This window comes from Syngnathus typhle, unplaced genomic scaffold, assembly GCF_033458585.1.
Source record: "Syngnathus typhle isolate RoL2023-S1 ecotype Sweden unplaced genomic scaffold, RoL_Styp_1.0 HiC_scaffold_69, whole genome shotgun sequence".
Lineage (NCBI taxonomy): Eukaryota > Metazoa > Chordata > Actinopteri > Syngnathiformes > Syngnathidae > Syngnathus > Syngnathus typhle.
In genome coordinates, this window is record NW_026871975.1 from 308,940 (window position 1) to 329,657 (window position 20,718).

The 20,718-nt window shown below is 41.0% G+C and overlaps 1 protein-coding gene across 3 annotated transcripts; it reads right to left on the reverse strand.

Moving 5' to 3' along the window:
* Positions 1–14,585: 14,585 nt before the first annotated feature.
* On the reverse strand, positions 14,586–19,028 carry LOC133148327 (uncharacterized). Of its 3 annotated transcripts, XM_061271427.1 has the most exons (10): positions 18,680–19,028; positions 17,467–17,564; positions 17,123–17,257; positions 16,519–16,667; positions 16,281–16,417; positions 16,095–16,188; positions 15,833–15,956; positions 15,220–15,437; positions 14,964–15,144; positions 14,586–14,829 (listed from the first exon to the last, which is right to left on the reverse strand). In XM_061271427.1, exons 1-10 carry the CDS (start codon positions 18,805–18,807, stop codon positions 14,741–14,743), a joined length of 1,353 nt encoding a protein of 450 aa, XP_061127411.1. In that variant the 5' UTR covers positions 18,808–19,028; the 3' UTR covers positions 14,586–14,740. The 3 variants fall into 3 exon arrangements, with proteins under 3 accessions (XP_061127411.1, XP_061127413.1, XP_061127412.1); XM_061271429.1 differs by lacking the exon at positions 17,467–17,564 and having other exon boundaries at positions 18,680–19,027; XM_061271428.1 differs by lacking the exon at positions 17,123–17,257 and having other exon boundaries at positions 18,680–19,027.
* Between the last annotated feature and the right edge of the window lie 1,690 nt (positions 19,029–20,718).

Genomic DNA, 20,718 nt, shown 5'->3' on the forward strand with positions numbered 1-20,718 from the left:
GGCGAGCTGAGCACTTTTTCTGAATAGTGCCGCTCCCGTCACTCTGTTTAGGTTGGCATGGAAAAAAACGCTCTCGGGTGCTTTAGAGTGCCGAGTTTATCACTGCGCATGAAGAAAAGACCACCTCCAACGTTTGGTTTATGTTTTATAAGCATTTTTAAGTTTATTGCTTAAATCGCATTTTCTCGGCGAGCTGAGCACTTTTTCTGAATTGTGCCGCTCCTGTCACTCTGGTTAGGTTGGCATGGAAAAAAACGCTCTCGGGTGCTTTAGAGTGCCGAGTTTATCACTGCGCATGAAGAAATGACCACCTCCAACGTTTGGTTTATGTTTTATAAGCATTTTTAATTTTATTGCTTAAATCGCATTTTCTCGGCGAGCTGAGCACTTTTTCTGAATTGTGCCGCTCCCGTCACTCTGGTTAGGTTGGCATGGAAAAAAACGCTCTCGGGTGCTTTAGAGTGCCGAGTTTATCACTGCGCATGAAGAAATGGCCACCTCCAACGTTTGGTTTATGTTTTATAAGCATTTTTAATTTTATTGCTTAAATCGCATTTTCTCGGCGAGCTGAGCACTTTTTCTGAATTGTGCCGCTCCCGTCACTCTGGTTAGGTTGGCATGCAAAAAAACGCTCTCGGGTGCTTTAGAGTGCCGAGTTTATCACTGCGCATGAAGAAATGGCACCTCCAACGTTTGGTTTATGTTTTATAAGCATTTTTAATTTTATTGCTTAAATCGCATTTTCTCGGCGAGCTGAGCACTTTTTCTGAATTGTGCCGCTCCCGTCACTCTGGTTAGGTTGGCATGGAAAAAAACGCTCTCGGGTGCTTTAGAGTGCCGAGTTTATCACTGCGCATGAAGAAAAGACCACCTCCAACGTTTGGTTTATGTTTTATAAGCATTTTTAAGTTTATTGCTTAAATCGCATTTTCTCGGCGAGCTGAGCACTTTTTCTGAATTGTGCCGCTCCTGTCACTCTGGTTAGGTTGGCATGGAAAAAAACGCTCTCGGGTGCTTTAGAGTGCCGAGTTTATCACTGCGCATGAAGAAATGACCACCTCCAACGTTTGGTTTATGTTTTATAAGCATTTTTAATTTTATTGCTTAAATCGCATTTTCTCGGCGAGCTGAGCGCTTTTTCTGAATTGTGCCGCTCCCGTCACTCTGGTTAGGTTGGCATGGAAAAAAACGCTCTCGGGTGCTTTAGAGTGCCGAGTTTATCACTGCGCATGAAGAAATGGCCACCTCCAACGTTTGGTTTATGTTTTATAAGCATTTTTAATTTTATTGCTTAAATCGCATTTTCTCGGCGAGCTGAGCACTTTTTCTGAATTGTGCCGCTCCCGTCACTCTGGTTAGGTTGGCATCGAAAAAAACGCTCTCGGGTGCTTTAGAGTGCCGAGTTTATCACTGCGCATGAAGAAATGACCACCTCCAACGTTTGGTTTATGTTTTATAAGCATTTTTAATTTTATTGCTTAAATCGCATTTTCTCGGCGAGCTGAGCACTTTTTCTGAATTGTGCCGCTCCCGTCACTCTGGTTAGGTTGGCATGGAAAAAAACGCTCTCGGGTGCTTTAGAGTGCCGAGTTTATTACTGCGTAATAAGAAATGACCATCTACAACGTTTGGTTTATGTTTTATAAGCATTTTTAATTTTATTGCTTAAATCGCATTTTCTCGGCGAGCTGAGCACTTTTTCTGAATTGTGCCGCTCCCGTCACTCTGTTTAGGTTGGCATGGAAAAAAACGCTCTCGGGTGCTTTAGAGTGCCGAGTTTATCACTGCGCATGAAGAAAAGACCACCTCCAACGTTTGGTTTATGTTTTATAAGCATTTTTAATTTTATTGCTTAAATCGCATTTTCTCGGGGAGCTGAGCACTTTTTCTGAATTGTGCCGCTCCTGTCACTCTGGTTAGGTTGGCATGGAAAAAAACGCTCTCGGGTGCTTTAGAGTGCCGAGTTTATCACTGCGCATGAAGAAATGACCACCTCCAACGTTTGGTTTATGTTTTATAAGCATTTTTAAATTTATTGCTTAAATCGCATTTTCTCGGCGAGCTGAGCACTTTTTCTGAATTGTGCCGCTCCCGTCACTCTGGTTAGGTTGGCATGGAAAAAAACGCTCTCGGGTGCTTTAGAGTGCCGAGTTTATCACTGCGCATGAAGAAATGGCCACCTCCAACGTTTGGTTTATGTTTTATAAGCATTTTTAATTTAGTTGCTTAAATCGCATTTTCTCGGCGAGCTGAGCACTTTTTCTGAATTGTGCCGCTCCCGTCACTCTGGTTAGGTTGGCATGGAAAAAAACGCTCTCGGGTGCTTTAGAGTGCCGAGTTTATCACTGCGCATGAAGAAATGGCCACCTCCAACGTTTGGTTTATGTTTTATAAGCATTTTTAATTTTATTGCTTAAATCGCATTTTCTCGGCGAGCTGAGCACTTTTTCTGAATTGTGCCGCTCCCGTCACTCTGGTTAGGTTGGCATGGAAAAAAACGCTCTCGGGTGCTTTAGAGTGCCGAGTTTATCACTGCGCATGAAGAAATGACCACCTCCAACGTTTGGTTTATGTTTTATAAGCATTTTTAATTTTATTGCTTAAATCGCATTTTCTCGGCGAGCTGAGCACTTTTTCTGAATTGTGCCGCTCCCGTCACTCTGGTTAGGTTGGCATGGAAAAAAACGCTCTCGGGTGCTTTAGAGTGCCGAGTTTATCACTGCGCATGAAGAAATGACAACCTCCAACGTTTGGTTTATGTTTTATAAGCATTTTTAATTTTATTGCTTAAATCGCATTTTCTCGGCGAGCTGAGCGCTTTTTCTGAATTGTGCCGCTCCCGTCACTCTGGTTAGGTTGGCATCGAAAAAAACGCTCTCGGGTGCTTTAGAGTGCCGAGTTTATCACTGCGCATGAAGAAATGACCACCTCCAACGTTTGGTTTATGTTTTATAAGCATTTTTTATTTTATTGCTTAAATCGCATTTTCTCGGCGAGCTGAGCACTTTTTCTGAATTGTGCCGCTCCCGTCACTCTGGTTAGGTTGGCATCGAAAAAAACGCTCTCGGGTGCTTTAGAGTGCCGAGTTTATCACTGCGCATGAAGAAATGACCACCTCCAACGTTTGGTTTATGTTTTATAAGCATTTTTAATTTTATTGCTTAAATCGCATTTTCTCGGCGAGCTGAGCACTTTTTCTGAATTGTGCCGCTCCCGTCACTCTGGTTAGGTTGGCATGGAAAAAAACGCTCTCGGGTGCTTTAGAGTGCCGAGTTTATTACTGCGTAATAAGAAATGACCATCTACAACGTTTGGTTTATATTTTATAAGCATTTTTAATTTTATTGCTTAAATCGCATTTTCTCGGCGAGCTGAGCACTTTTTCTGAATTGTGCCGCTCCCGTCACTCTGTTTAGGTTGGCATGGAAAAAACGCTCTCGGGTGCTTTAGAGTGCCGAGTTTATCACTGCGCATGAAGAAAAGACCACCTCCAACGTTTGGTTTATGTTTTATAAGCATTTTTAATTTTATTGCTTAAATCGCATTTTCTCGGCGAGCTGAGCGCTTTTTCTGTATTGTGCCGCTCCCGTCACTCTGGTTAGGTTGGCATCGAAAAAACGCTCTCGGGTGCTTTAGAGTGCCGAGTTTATTACTGCGTAATAAGAAATGACCATTTACAACGTTTGGTTTATGTTTTATAAGCATTTTTAATTTTATTGCTTAAATCGCATTTTCTCGGCGAGCTGAGCACTTTTTCTGAATTGTGCCGCTCCCGTCACTCTGGTTAGGTTGGCATCGAAAAAAACGCTCTCGGGTGCTTTAGAGTGCCGAGTTTATCACTGTGCATGAAGAAATGACCACCTCCAACGTTTGGTTTATGTTTTATAAGCATTTTTAATTTTATTGCTTAAATCGCATTTTCTCGGCGAGCTGAGCGCTTTTTCTGAATTGTGCCGCTCCCGTCACTCTGGTTAGGTTGGCATCGAAAAAAACGCTCTCGGGTGCTTTAGAGTGCCGAGTTTATCACTGCGCATGAAGAAATGACCACCTCCAACGTTTGGTTTATGTTTTATAAGCATTTTTAATTTTATTGCTTAAATCGCATTTTCTCGGCGAGCTGAGCACTTTTTCTGAATTGTGCCGCTCCCGTCACTCTGGTTAGGTTGGCATCAAATAAAACGCTCTCGGGTGCTTTAGAGTGCCGAGTTTATCACTGCGCATGAAGAAATGACCACCTCCAACGTTTGGTTTATGTTTTATAAGCATTTTTAATTTTATTGCTTAAATCGCATTTTCTCGGCGAGCTGAGCGCTTTTTCTGAATTGTGCCGCTCCCGTCACTCTGGTTAGGTTGGCATCGAATAAAACGCTCTCGGGTGCTTTAGAGTGCCGAGTTTATCACTGCGCATGAAGAAATGACCACCTCCAACGTTTGGTTTATGTTTTATAAGCATTTTTAATTTTATTGCTTAAATCGCATTTTCTCGGCGAGCTGAGCACTTTTTCTGAATTGTGCCGCTCCCGTCACTCTGGTTAGGTTGGCATGGAAAAAAACGCTCTCGGGTGCTTTAGAGTGCCGAGTTTATTACTGCGTAATAAGAAATGACCATCTACAACGTTTGGTTTATGTTTTATAAGCATTTTTAATTTTATTGCTTAAATCGCATTTTCTCGGCGAGCTGAGCACTTTTTCTGAATTGTGCCGCTCCCGTCACTCTGGTTAGGTTGGCATGGAAAAAAACGCTCTCGGGTGCTTTAGAGTGCCGAGTTTATCACTGCGCATGAAGAAATGACCACCTCCAACGTTTGGTTTATGTTTTATAAGCATTTTTAATTTTATTGCTTAAATCGCATTTTCTCGGCGAGCTGAGCACTTTTTCTGAATTGTGCCGCTCCCGTCACTCTGGTTAGGTTGGCATGGAAAAAAACGCTCTCGGGTGCTTTAGAGTGCCGAGTTTATCACTGCGCATGAAGAAATGACCACCTCCAACGTTTGGTTTATGTTTTATAAGCATTTTTAATTTTATTGCTTAAATCGCATTTTCTCGGCGAGCTGAGCACTTTTTCTGAATTGTGCCGCTCCCGTCACTCTGGTTAGGTTGGCATGGAAAAAAACGCTCTCGGGTGCTTTAGAGTGCCGAGTTTATTACTGCGTAATAAGAAATGACCATCTACAACGTTTGGTTTATGTTTTATAAGCATTTTTAATTTTATTGCTTAAATCGCATTTTCTCGGCGAGCTGAGCACTTTTTCTGAATTGTGCCGCTCCCGTCACTCTGGTTAGGTTGGCATCGAAAAAAACGCTCTCGGGTGCTTTAGAGTGCCGAGTTTATCACTGCGCATGAAGAAATGACCACCTCCAACGTTTGGTTTATGTTTTATAAGCATTTTTAATTTTATTGCTTAAATCGCATTTTCTCGGCGAGCTGAGCACTTTTTCTGAATTGTGCCGCTCCCGTCACTCTGGTTAGGTTGGCATGGAAAAAAACGCTCTCGGGTGCTTTAGAGTGCCGAGTTTATTACTGCGTAATAAGAAATGACCATCTACAACGTTTGGTTTATGTTTTATAAGCATTTTTAATTTTATTGCTTAAATCGCATTTTCTCGGCGAGCTGAGCACTTTTTCTGAATTGTGCCGCTCCCGTCACTCTGTTTAGGTTGGCATGGAAAAAAACGCTCTCGGGTGCTTTAGAGTGCCGAGTTTATCACTGCACATGAAGAAAAGACCACCTCCAACGTTTGGTTTATGTTTTATAAGCATTTTTAATTTTATTGCTTAAATCGCATTTTCTCGGCGAGCTGAGCGCTTTTTCTGAATTGTGCCGCTCCCGTCACTCTGGTTAGGTTGGCATCGAAAAAAACGCTCTCGGGTGCTTTAGAGTGCCGAGTTTATTACTGCGTAATAAGAAATGACCATTTACAACGTTTGGTTTATGTTTTATAAGCATTTTTAATTTTATTGCTTAAATCGCATTTTCTCGGCGAGCTGAGCACTTTTTCTGAATTGTGCCGCTCCCGTCACTCTGGTTAGGTTGGCATCGAAAAAAACGCTCTCGGGTGCTTTAGAGTGCCGAGTTTATCACTGCATGAAGAAATGACCACCTCCAACGTTTGGTTTATGTTTTATAAGCATTTTTAATTTTATTGCTTAAATCGCATTTTCTCGGCGAGCTGAGCACTTTTTCTGAATTGTGCCGCTCCCGTCACTCTGGTTAGGTTGGCATCGAAAAAAACGCTCTCGGGTGCTTTAGAGTGCCGAGTTTATCACTGCGCATGAAGAAATGACCACCTCCAACGTTTGGTTTATGTTTTATAAGCATTTTTAATTTTATTGCTTAAATCGCATTTTCTCGGCGAGCTGAGCACTTTTTCTGAATTGTGCCGCTCCCGTCACTCTGGTTAGGTTGGCATGGAAAAAAACGCTCTCGGGTGCTTTAGAGTGCCGAGTTTATTACTGCGTAATAAGAAATGACCATCTACAACGTTTGGTTTATGTTTTATAAGCATTTTTAATTTTATTGCTTAAATCGCATTTTCTCGGCGAGCTGAGCACTTTTTCTGAATTGTGCCGCTCCCGTCACTCTGTTTAGGTTGGCATGGAAAAAAACGCTCTCAGGTGCTTTAGAGTGCCGAGTTTATCACTGCACATGAAGAAAAGACCACCTCCAACGTTTGGTTTATGTTTTATAAGCATTTTTAATTTTATTGCTTAAATCGCATTTTCTCGGCGAGCTGAGCGCTTTTTCTGAATTGTGCCGCTCCCGTCACTCTGGTTAGGTTGGCATCGAAAAAAACGCTCTCGGGTGCTTTAGAGTGCCGAGTTTATTACTGCGTAATAAGAAATGACCATTTACAACGTTTGGTTTATGTTTTATAAGCATTTTTAATTTTATTGCTTAAATCGCATTTTCTCGGCGAGCTGAGCACTTTTTCTGAATTGTGCCGCTCCCGTCACTCTGGTTAGGTTGGCATCGAAAAAAACGCTCTCGGGTGCTTTAGAGTGCCGAGTTTATCACTGTGCATGAAGAAATGACCACCTCCAACGTTTGGTTTATGTTTTATAAGCATTTTTAATTTTATTGCTTAAATCGCATTTTCTCGGCGAGCTGAGCGCTTTTTCTGAATTGTGCCGCTCCCGTCACTCTGGTTAGGTTGGCATCGAAAAAAACGCTCTCGGGTGCTTTAGAGTGCCGAGTTTATTACTGCGTAATAAGAAATGACCATCTACAACGTTTGGTTTATGTTTTATAAGCATTTTTAATTTTATTGCTTAAATCGCATTTTCTCGGCGAGCTGAGCACTTTTTCTGAATTGTGCCGCTCCCGTCACTCTGGTTAGGTTGGCATCGAAAAAAACGCTCTCGGGTGCTTTAGAGTGCCGAGTTTATCACTGTGCATGAAGAAATGACCACCTCCAACGTTTGGTTTATGTTTTATAAGCATTTTTAATTTTATTGCTTAAATCGCATTTTCTCGGCGAGCTGAGCGCTTTTTCTGAATTGTGCCGCTCCCGTCACTCTGGTTAGGTTGGCATCGAAAAAAACGCTCTTGGGTGCTTTAGAGTGCCGAGTTTATCACTGCGCATGAAGAAATGACCACCTCCAACGTTTGGTTTATGTTTTATAAGCATTTTTAATTTTATTGCTTAAATCGCATTTTCTCGGCGAGCTGAGCACTTTTTCTGAATTGTGCCGCTCCCGTCACTCTGGTTAGGTTGGCATCGAAAAAAACGCTCTCGGGTGCTTTAGAGTGCCGAGTTTATCACTGCGCATGAAGAAATGACCAACTCCAACGTTTGGTTTATGTTTTATAAGCATTTTTTATTTTATTGCTTAAATCGCATTTTCTCGGCGAGCTGAGCACTTTTTCTGAATTGTGCCGCTCCGTTGGCATCGAAAAAAACGCTCTCGGGTGCTTTAGAGTGCCGAGTTTATCACTGCGCATGAAGAAATGACCACCTCCAACGTTTGGTTTATGTTTTATAAGCATTTTTAATTTTATTGCTTAAATCGCATTTTCTCGGCGAGCTGAGCACTTTTTCTGAATTGTGCCGCTCCCGTCACTCTGGTTAGGTTGGCATCGAATAAAACGCTCTCGGGTGCTTTAGAGTGCCGAGTTTATCACTGCGCATGAAGAAATGACCACCTCCAACGTTTGGTTTATGTTTTATAAGCATTTTTAATTTTATTGCTTAAATCGCATTTTCTCGGCGAGCTGAGCACTTTTTCTGAATTGTGCCGCTCCCGTCACTCTGGTTAGGTTGGCATGGAAAAAAACGCTCTCGGGTGCTTTAGAGTGCCGAGTTTATCACTGCGCATGAAGAAATGACCACCTCCAACGTTTGGTTTATGTTTTATAAGCATTTTTAATTTTATTGCTTAAATCGCATTTTCTCGGCGAGCTGAGCACTTTTTCTGAATTGTGCCGCTCCCGTCACTCTGGTTAGGTTGGCATGGAAAAAAACGCTCTCGGGTGCTTTAGAGTGCCGAGTTTATTACTGCGTAATAAGAAATGACCATCTACAACGTTTGGTTTATGTTTTATAAGCATTTTAAATTTTATTGCTTAAATTGCATTTTCTCGGCGAGCTGAGCACTTTTTCTGAATTGTGCCGCTCCCGTCACTCTGGTTAGGTTGGCATCGAAAAAAACGCTCTCGGGTGCTTTAGAGTGCCGAGTTTATCACTGCGCATGAAGAAATGACCACCTCCAACGTTTGGTTTATGTTTTATAAGCATTTTTAATTTTATTGCTTAAATCGCATTTTCTCGGCGAGCTGAGCACTTTTTCTGAATTGTGCCGCTCCCGTCACTCTGGTTAGGTTGGCATCGAAAAAAACGCTCTCGGGTGCTTTAGAGTGCCGAGTTTATCACTGCGCATGAAGAAATGACCACCTCCAACGTTTGGTTTATGTTTTATAAGCATTTTTAATTTTATTGCTTAAATCGCATTTTCTCGGCGAGCTGAGCACTTTTTCTGAATTGTGCCGCTCCCGTCACTCTGGTTAGGTTGGCATCGAATAAAACGCTCTCGGGTGCTTTAGAGTCCCGAGTTTATCACTGCGCATGAAGAAATGACCACCTCCAACGTTTGGTTTATGTTTTATAAGCATTTTTAATTTTATTGCTTAAATCGCATTTTCTCGGCGAGCTGAGCACTTTTTCTGAATTGTGCCGCTCCCGTCACTCTGGTTAGGTTGGCATCGAAAAAAACGCTCTCGGGTGCTTTAGAGTGCCGAGTTTATCACTGCGCATGAAGAAATGACCACCTCCAACGTTTGGTTTATGTTTTATAAGCATTTTTAATTTTATTGCTTAAATCGCATTTTCTCGGCGAGCTGAGCACTTTTTCTGAATTGTGCCGCTCCCGTCACTCTGGTTAGGTTGGCATGGAAAAAAACGCTCTCGGGTGCTTTAGAGTGCCGAGTTTATTACTGCGTAATAAGAAATGACCATCTACAACGTTTGGTTTATGTTTTATAAGCATTTTTAATTTTATTGCTTAAATCGCATTTTCTCGGCGAGCTGAGCACTTTTTCTGAATTGTGCCGCTCCCGTCACTCTGTTTAGGTTGGCATGGAAAAAAACGCTCTCGGGTGCTTTAGAGTGCCGAGTTTATCACTGCACATGAAGAAAAGACCACCTCCAACGTTTGGTTTATGTTTTATAAGCATTTTTAATTTTATTGCTTAAATCGCATTTTCTCGGCGAGCTGAGCGCTTTTTCTGAATTGTGCCGCTCCCGTCACTCTGGTTAGGTTGGCATCGAAAAAAACGCTCTCGGGTGCTTTAGAGTGCCGAGTTTATTACTGCGTAATAAGAAATGACCATTTACAACGTTTGGTTTATGTTTTATAAGCATTTTTAATTTTATTGCTTAAATCGCATTTTCTCGGCGAGCTGAGCACTTTTTCTGAATTGTGCCGCTCCCGTCACTCTGGTTAGGTTGGCATCGAAAAAAACGCTCTCGGGTGCTTTAGAGTGCCGAGTTTATCACTGCGCATGAAGAAATGACCACCTCCAACGTTTGGTTTATGTTTTATAAGCATTTTTAATTTTATTGCTTAAATCGCATTTTCTCGGCGAGCTGAGCACTTTTTCTGAATTGTGCCGCTCCCGTCACTCTGGTTAGGTTGGCATCGAAAAAAACGCTCTCGGGTGCTTTAGAGTGCCGAGTTTATCACTGCGCATGAAGAAATGACCATCTACAACGTTTGGTTTATGTTTTATAAGCATTTTTAATTTTATTGCTTAAATCGCATTTTCTCGGCGAGCTGAGCACTTTTTCTGAATTGTGCCGCTCCCGTCACTCTGTTTAGGTTGGCATGGAAAAAAACGCTCTCGGGTGCTTTAGAGTGCCGAGTTTATCACTGCACATGAAGAAAAGACCACCTCCAACGTTTGGTTTATGTTTTATAAGCATTTTTAATTTTATTGCTTAAATCGCATTTTCTCGGCGAGCTGAGCGCTTTTTCTGAATTGTGCCGCTCCCGTCACTCTGGTTAGGTTGGCATCGAAAAAAACGCTCTCGGGTGCTTTAGAGTGCCGAGTTTATTACTGCGTAATAAGAAATGACCATTTACAACGTTTGGTTTATGTTTTATAAGCATTTTTAATTTTATTGCTTAAATCGCATTTTCTCGGCGAGCTGAGCACTTTTTCTGAATTGTGCCGCTCCCGTCACTCTGGTTAGGTTGGCATCGAAAAAAACGCTCTCGGGTGCTTTAGAGTGCCGAGTTTATCACTGTGCATGAAGAAATGACCACCTCCAACGTTTGGTTTATGTTTTATAAGCATTTTTAATTTTATTGCTTAAATCGCATTTTCTCGGCGAGCTGAGCGCTTTTTCTGAATTGTGCCGCTCCCGTCACTCTGGTTAGGTTGGCATCGAAAAAAAACGCTCTCGGGTGCTTTAGAGTGCCGAGTTTATTACTGCGTAATAAGAAATGACCATCTACAACGTTTGGTTTATGTTTTATAAGCATTTTTAATTTTATTGCTTAAATCGCATTTTCTCGGCGAGCTGAGCACTTTTTCTGAATTGTGCCGCTCCCGTCACTCTGGTTAGGTTGGCATCGAAAAAAACGCTCTCGGGTGCTTTAGAGTGCCGAGTTTATCACTGTGCATGAAGAAATGACCACCTCCAACGTTTGGTTTATGTTTTATAAGCATTTTTAATTTTATTGCTTAAATCGCATTTTCTCGGCGAGCTGAGCGCTTTTTCTGAATTGTGCCGCTCCCGTCACTCTGGTTAGGTTGGCATCGAAAAAAACGCTCTTGGGTGCTTTAGAGTGCCGAGTTTATCACTGCGCATGAAGAAATGACCACCTCCAACGTTTGGTTTATGTTTTATAAGCATTTTTAATTTTATTGCTTAAATCGCATTTTCTCGGCGAGCTGAGCACTTTTTCTGAATTGTGCCGCTCCCGTCACTCTGGTTAGGTTGGCATCGAAAAAAACGCTCTCGGGTGCTTTAGAGTGCCGAGTTTATCACTGCGCATGAAGAAATGACCAACTCCAACGTTTGGTTTATGTTTTATAAGCATTTTTAATTTTATTGCTTAAATCGCATTTTCTCGGCGAGCTGAGCACTTTTTCTGAATTGTGCCGCTCCCGTCACTCTGGTTAGGTTGGCATCGAAAAAAACGCTCTCGGGTGCTTTAGAGTGCCGAGTTTATCACTGCGCATGAAGAAATGACCACCTCCAACGTTTGGTTTATGTTTTATAAGCATTTTTAATTTTATTGCTTAAATCGCATTTTCTCGGCGAGCTGAGCACTTTTTCTGAATTGTGCCGCTCCCGTCACTCTGGTTAGGTTGGCATCGAATAAAACGCTCTCGGGTGCTTTAGAGTGCCGAGTTTATCACTGCGCATGAAGAAATGACCACCTCCAACGTTTGGTTTATGTTTTATAAGCATTTTTAATTTTATTGCTTAAATCGCATTTTCTCGGCGAGCTGAGCACTTTTTCTGAATTGTGCCGCTCCCGTCACTCTGGTTAGGTTGGCATCCAAAAAAACGCTCTCGGGTGCTTTAGAGTGCCGAGTTTATCACTGCGCATGAAGAAATGACCACCTCCAACGTTTGGTTTAGGTTTTATAAGCATTTTTAATTTTATTGCTTAAATCGCATTTTCTCGGCGAGCTGAGCACTTTTTCTGAATTGTGCCGCTCCCGTCACTCTGGTTAGGTTGGCATCGAAAAAAACGCTCTCGGGTGCTTTAGAGTGCCGAGTTTATCACTGTGCATGAAGAAATGACCACCTCCAACGTTTGGTTTATGTTTTATAAGCATTTTTAATTTTATTGCTTAAATCGCATTTTCTCGGCGAGCTGAGCACTTTTTCTGAATTGTGCCGCTCCCGTCACTCTGGTTAGGTTGGCATGGAAAAAAACGCTCTCGGGTGCTTTAGAGTGCCGAGTTTATCACTGCGCATGAAGAAATGACCACCTCCAACGTTTGGTTTATGTTTTATAAGCATTTTTAATTTTATTGCTTAAATCGCATTTTCTCGGCGAGCTGAGCACTTTTTCTGAATTGTGCCGCTCCCGTCACTCTGGTTAGGTTGGCATGGAAAAAAACGCTCTCGGGTGCTTTAGAGTGCCGAGTTTATCACTGTGCATGAAGAAATGACCACCTCCAACGTTTGGTTTATGTTTTATAAGCATTTTTAATTTTATTGCTTAAATCGCATTTTCTCGGCGAGCTGAGCACTTTTTCTGAATTGTGCCGCTCCCGTCACTCTGGTTAGGTTGGCATCGAAAAAAACGCTCTCGGGTGCTTTAGAGTGCCGAGTTTATCACTGCGCATGAAGAAATGACCACCTCCAACGTTTGGTTTATGTTTTATAAGCATTTTTAATTTTATTGCTTAAATCGCATTTTCTCGGCGAGCTGAGCACTTTTTCTGAATTGTGCCGCTCCCGTCACTCTGGTTAGGTTGGCATGGAAAAAAACGCTCTCGGGTGCTTTAGAGTGCCGAGTTTATTACTGCGTAATAAGAAATGACCATCTACAACGTTTGGTTTTTATTTTATAAGCATTTTTAATTTTATTGCTTAAATCGCATTTTCTCGGCGAGCTGAGCACTTTTTCTGAATTGTGCCGCTCCCGTCACTCTGTTTAGGTTGGCATGGAAAAAAACGCTCTCGGGTGCTTTAGAGTGCCGAGTTTATCACTGCGCATGAAGAAAAGACCACCTCCAACGTTTGGTTTATGTTTTATAAGCATTTTTAATTTTATTGCTTAAATCGCATTTTCTCGGCGAGCTGAGCGCTTTTTCTGTATTGTGCCGCTCCCGTCACTCTGGTTAGGTTGGCATCGAAAAAACGCTCTCGGGTGCTTTAGAGTGCCGAGTTTATTACTGCGTAATAAGAAATGACCATTTACAACGTTTGGTTTATGTTTTATAAGCATTTTTAATTTTATTGCTTAAATCGCATTTTCTCGGCGAGCTGAGCACTTTTTCTGAATTGTGCCGCTCCCGTCACTCTGGTTAGGTTGGCATCGAAAAAAACGCTCTCGGGTGCTTTAGAGTGCCGAGTTTATCACTGTGCATGAAGAAATGACCACCTCCAACGTTTGGTTTATGTTTTATAAGCATTTTTAATTTTATTGCTTAAATCGCATTTTCTCGGCGAGCTGAGCGCTTTTTCTGAATTGTGCCGCTCCCGTCACTCTGGTTAGGTTGGCATCGAAAAAAACGCTCTCGGGTGCTTTAGAGTGCCGAGTTTATCACTGCGCATGAAGAAATGACCACCTCCAACGTTTGGTTTATGTTTTATAAGCATTTTTAATTTTATTGCTTAAATCGCATTTTCTCGGCGAGCTGAGCACTTTTTCTGAATTGTGCCGCTCCCGTCACTCTGGTTAGGTTGGCATCAAATAAAACGCTCTCGGGTGCTTTAGAGTGCCGAGTTTATCACTGCGCATGAAGAAATGACCACCTCCAACGTTTGGTTTATGTTTTATAAGCATTTTTAATTTTATTGCTTAAATCGCATTTTCTCGGCGAGCTGCACAGCAAAAACTGGAGTGTTGAATCAACTCCCACAGAGTCAATTTTAACACTTTTTGCGGGTTTATATAGCTCCACACTCTACAGAGTTAAATTAACACTTTCAAAATAGTTAATTATTTAACACTGTACCTAGAGTTACTTTTTAACTCCCTAGACTGGGTTGAATTAACACTATATCGAGTTACATTAACACTATATCAGAGTTACTTTTTAACTCCCTAGACTGGGTTGAATTAACACTATATCGAGTTACATTAACACTATATCAGAGTTCCTTTTTAACTCCCTAAACTGTGTTAAATTAACACTATATCGAGTTACATTAACACTATATCAGAGTTCCTTTTTAACTCCCTAAACTGTGTTAAATTAACACTATATCGAGTTACATTAACACTATATCAGAGTTCCTTTTTAACTCTCTAAACTGGGTTAAATTAACACTATCGATTTACATTATATCAAAGCTCCTTTTTAACTTCCTAAATTGGGTTAAATTGACACTACATAGTTAAAAAAAAAAAACAGTACAATACAACCATTAAAATGACAATTCCAAGAAAAATGCATTTTCAAAAACACAATTTATTTTAACTTTTCCCCCAATGCAGTCAGTTAAAACATGAGGGTAAAACTTTGAAGGCATGGTGGTGTTCAACAAACATCTCTGTAAATAGCTTTTTTGTCAAAAAATAAACGTCATCTTCAACCAGAAGTACATCATCTATTTGACAAAAGACTGGCATGTCTTCCTCCATGGAACTGCAAACAACAAGTCCACCTTTGTACTCAACACCATCGACTTTAACCCAACTTTAAAAAGAAAAAGAAATACACAGAATGAACGAACAATTGAAGTCCAGTAACATAAAATCAATCGGTCTTTATTAATCACAAGACTATTGAACTGTAATTGCTTATAACAAATTCTATCGAACAAAACTCACTTGGTGCCTCATCAAGTTCACTTCCTGGAGACTCTGCGGCCTGCAGCATTCGGCGCAGCTCAGGTGTTGGGGTGAGCCGCTTGGCCTCTTTGATGACGTTATCTCTGAAGAACGGATCCCATTTCTGGAGCAGCAGGTTGGAAACCTCCTCTTCAAACAGGAGTGTGAAGTCTTGATTCATCTATAAGAAAGCAAATGTACTACTACCACATTCAGCACATTTCAAGGCATTCTAAAAATCCCATTTCATACTTACCAATCCCTTTGTATCCAGGAATCTTGGGAAGATGGAGAAGATATCTTGAGTTTTGTCTGAGTCGTGGATGAGTTTTTGGCGATTCTGAAAGGTCTCTCTCATCTTCAGAAAAATTACGGAACTGTCTGTTGTATGGTTGAGCAAGGAGATGGCTTCCTGGTATGCATCCCCATCAAGCTGCTGGTCAACAACAATGGACCTGCGCACATTTGGGCCTCCTGAAAAAAAGCACACAATTCTTTCAAGAAAAAAAACAAGAAACACCCTAGATGAAGTTGTAAGAAAGAAAGAAAAATGAGGGGTACTTAGAGAAAGAAAGACAGTTGCGTAGAGAGAGAGATAGAGAGAGAGATAGAGAGATAGATAGAGAGATAGATAGAGAGATAGATAGATAGAGAGATAGATAGATAGATAGATAGATAGATAGATAGATAGATAGATAGATAGATAGATAGATAGATAGATAGATAGATAGATAGATAGATAGATAGATAGATAGATAGATAGATAGATAGATAGATAGATAGATAGATAGATAGATAGATAGATAGATAGATAGATAGATAGATAGATAGATAGATAGATAGATAGATAGATAGATAGATAGACTGACCTCCTCCTGGGGAAAAGCCAGTGGGGCTACTTGTAGATGCATGTCCTCTTCGAATCTTTCTCTGAATCGTTTTCAGACGCCAAGAAATGTATCCGGTGCTGCTTGCAGCATCATAGAAATGTTCCTAAAATGGAAATACATTCAAAATTAATGTGATGTCAACCTCATAAGCTACTGTGAAATTTCAGAATCTAAATGTTACTGTAATGTAGACAAAACATGAAAATTATGTAAACAGATAGTACAATAATAATGACTATACATAGCCTTTCTTGGAGTATGGGTCTTTGAGGGACGGGAACACTGTCACTATCCCAAGAGCGTACTCTTCTCGAACAGCTTTGCTGGGGAGTTGCCTGAGAAAAGATCAAATTAGCATTAATACAAGGGCCAAGTAGTTAACTTGTTAATAAAAAAAGGATAGTACAGACAAATAGAACACACATACCCGTGTTTATCAATCATGTGTGCCACTATTATATTGACCAACTTTCTTCTGGTAGCATCTGTTAGAGTTTTTGTTGTGTGATACTCTTGGAGGACCTCTTCACCACCTGAGCTGGTACCAAGGACATCTTCAATCAACTTTGAAAAAGAAGCAAAAAAACAAATGTGATAAACTGCCTTTCTAGAGTTTAAGGATGACAAATGTTGATTTTAAGAAACCTGTGAGTACTTAGCACAACCTTTCTAGCAGATGCTGCAGTAAGTGGGCCCTCAAGTCTTAGTTTCTTCCTAGGAACCTCATCTAGGAGTATAGTTGATGTACTTGCACATGAACTGAAGCTTGAATCAGAATAATCGGATGGAGAGGACAAGGAGCAATCGGAAAATTCTAAAAAAAAAAAAAAAAAAAAAAAGAAGGGGGGTGGGGTGTTTATTTGCAGTATACAAAAAGTCATAGAAGATTTTTGATCTAACCAAGCCAACGGCACACCATAGACTCAACTCATTTAATCAATTGATTCTCAGTCTTGATAGGCAATTCAGAAATATTTTCAGAAATTGTTTTAAAGGCATGAATTAGATTAATCAAAAATACATTTGGTATTCATATTGGATTTATGTCAGTTAAAATGACATTTAAACCATTTAATAAAAGTCAGGCTGAATGTCCCTGTTGTGTAACCACAAAGAATGATATTGAATATTTGATCCACCTTTAAGTGTATTAAATGACTTAATTCTGAAAACATTAAATTGAAATTGTTTACTGTATTTCTGTACTTATAAATTTGCATTAGTGTTTTACACATTGCATTATGTAATTTACCCCTTTACATTTCTCACCGTCATTTGAGAAAACTGATAGAGTCACATTGCCTTGGCTGACAAGGTCACTGAAAATGTCCTCATCAACTTCTGTCCCTGTTGCATCTTTGTACACTAATTTTGCGTCAGGTGGCAGGCAAAATCTCTCGATGACTGGAAAAGACAAGATACATCTGAGTGGACCTTTAAGATAGCACTGATCTTGCCTCATTTCACATTCAATAATTTAATCCACCACTGTAAACAAATTCAGAGATAATCCCCTGCATAAAATACATTCCCTTTTCAGTCCAAATCTTAAAAGAAAGGGGCGTTGTTCTGCCCTTTATATCAAACCAAGCATAAGTAAAACAAAAACAAACCTTTGTCATGGAACTGCACAAAATCAAAACATCCATCAACCTCATCCAACTTCACATACTTCTGCTGTTGGCAATACCGAACCTGGATCAACATTTTTCTGAGACATGCAACAACAAACAAATGTCAGTAAACACTTAACATGCAAGAAATAATTATTTAACACTCACATAAACGTTGTGTATCATGCAAGAAATTGTTTCATTATTAATTTCACTGCATGTCTAAGATTAAACACATTCAGCAGCTGCTGGGAGGCTGTTAAAACATGCCACAGCAGGCCCAGTGGAAACGCTCTCATTGATGAACGTGGCAGCGACTAGCTGTAGTGACTGCAGCACATGCTACCGTAATTAACATTTACATTTGAGGCAAAACTGATTTATTAAAACATTCCCCTCTGTTAAAAGCTGGTTTTCAGCGACCAAACAAACACAACACAGCACCAGTAAAGTTGACCCTTTATAGTCTGACTGCCCACTACATTACCTACATTACCCATTAATCAGAGTTATTAACCACACCTGTATGATCAGAGCCTCGGACACTCGTCTCGGTGCAGTGGCACAGGGAGTCTGCCACACAGGCACCCAACTGCAATTGTTTAGGCTAATTATTTCACTCTAGCCGTGGCTCCTACGCAAAGTGCGGGGTTTATTGCATGAATTAACTCCTCACTTCGTGTTGGAGCCAAAGTTCATCCTGTCGGGGCTTATTTCTCCATAACAACCTCTGAACTGTTTATCCCTTACTTATTCTAGAGGGTTATGGTTAGGATTAGGGTTAAGGTTAGATTAATGGACGCAGAAATTAACAAGTGTATGGTCGGAGAAATGGGAAGAGGGAGTATTGGGCAGTCGGACTGATGCCATGCATGCACCCGCCATGAACTTCAAGTTAGCTTTTTAACATGTGCTAACGTTAGCCCCAAACTATATTCGACAGTTAAATATGAAGCCTTGTTTATACAACCTCTCAAGCACGCGTGAGACTTGGTAAAATGCAAAGGATAACATAGGAAACCGTTTTTTTATTAATGTTTATTTTTTAGCAAGTGGTAACGTTAGTGGTGAAGTTAACATTGCATTAAAAAAAAATCCAAACGTTCGCTGTCCAGTGCCAACCACAAAAAATGCTTAGCAAAGTTACATAAATATTCTCAGCAGACGTTTAATTCAATGTTATTGTTCCTACAAGTTTGATTTTGTAGCTTACCTCGTGTAAAAGTCCAACTCCGCATCCATTCCTGATTCCAGCAGCGAAATAAACGACGGTTGACCACGCCACGCACAGGAGACTATTGATTGATGCACGGGTTCACCCTGCTGAAAGCCCAGGGGCATAACACATGGGGTTACCTGGACTGAAGCCCAGGGGCCTATCAAGCAAGTTAACTCGGCCGAGATGCACTTTACATCTCTACAGAGTTGATTTGCTTAGGTTGGAATAACTCTGTTAAATAACTCCAACACTGAACACCATTTTAATCAGAATGTGTTAAAATGACACTTTGAGAGTTGAAATCAACTCTGACATGTTTAACCCTGAAATTTCAACACTCCAGTTTTTGCTGTGTGAGCACTTTTTCTGAATTGTGCCGCTCCCGTCACTCTGGTTAGGTTGGCATGGAAAAAAACGCTCTCGGGTGCTTTAGAGTGCCGAGTTTATCACTGCGCATGAAGAAATGACCACCTCCAACGTTTGGTTTATGTTTTATAAGCATTTTTAATTTTATTGCTTAAATCGCATTTTCTCGGCGAGCTGAGCACTTTTTCTGAATTGTGCCGCTCCCGTCACTCTGGTTAGGTTGGCATGGAAAAAAACGCTCTCGGGTGCTTTAGAGTGCCGAGTTTATCACTGCGCATGAAGAAATGACCACCTCCAACGTTTGGTTTATGTTTTATAAGCATTTTTAATTTTATTGCTTAAATCGCATTTTCTCGGCGAGCTGAGCACTTTTTCTGAATTGTGCCGCTCCCGTCACTCTGGTTAGGTTGGCATCGAATAAAACGCTCTCGGGTGCTTTAGAGTCCCGAGTTTATCACTGCGCATGAAGAAATGACCACCTCCAACGTTTGGTTTATGTTTTATAAGCATTTTTAATTTTATTGCTCAAATCGCATTTTCTCGGCGAGCTGAGCACTTTTTCTGAATTGTGCCGCTCCCGTCACTCTGGTTAGGTTGGCATCGAAAAAAACGCTCTCGGGTGCTTTAGAGTGCCGAGTTTATCACTGCGCATGAAGAAATGACCACCTCCAACGTTTGGTTTATGTTTTATAAGCATTTTTAATTTTATTGCTTAAATCGCATTTTCTCGGCGAGCTGAGCACTTTTTCTGAATTGTGCCGCTCCCGTCACTCTGGTTAGGTTGGCATCGAAAAAAACGCTCTCGGGTGCTTTAGAGTGCCGAGTTTATCACTGTGCATGAAGAAATGACCACCTCCAACGTTTGGTTTATGTTTTATAAGCATTTTTAATTTTATTGCTTAAATCGCATTTTCTCGGCGAGCTGAGCGCTTTTTCTGAATTGTGCCGCTCCCGTCACTCTGGTTAGGTTGGCATGGAAAAAAACGCTCTCGGGTGCTTTAGAGTGCCGAGTTTATCACTGCGCATGAAGAAATGACCACCTCCAACGTTTGGTTTATGTTTTATAAGCATTTTTAATTTTATTGCTTAAATCGCATTTTCTCGGCGAGCTGAGCACTTTTTCTGAATTGTGCCGCTCCCGTCACTCTGGTTAGGTTGGCATCCAAAAAAACGCTCTCGGGTGCTTTAGAGTGCCGAGTTTATCACTGCGCATGAAGAAATGACCACCTCCAACGTTTGGTTTAGGTTTTATAAGCATTTTTAATTTTATTGCTTAAATCGCATTTTCTCGGCGAGCTGAGCACTTTTTCTGAATTGTGCCGCTCCCGTCACTCTGGTTAGGTTGGCATCGAAAAAAACGCTCTCGGGTGCTTTAGAGTGCCGAGTTTATCACTGTGCATGAAGAAATGACCACCTCCAACGTTTGGTTTATGTTTTATAAGCATTTTTAATTTTATTGCTTAAATCGCATTTTCTCGGCGAGCTGAGCGCTTTTTCTGAATTGTGCCGCTCCCGTCACTCTGGTTAGGTTGGCATGGAAAAAAACGCTCTCGGGTGCTTTAGAGTGCCGAGTTTATCACTGCGCATGAAGAAATGACCACCTCCAACGTTTGGTTTATGTTTTATAAGCATTTTTAATTTTATTGCTTAAATCGCATTTTCTCGGC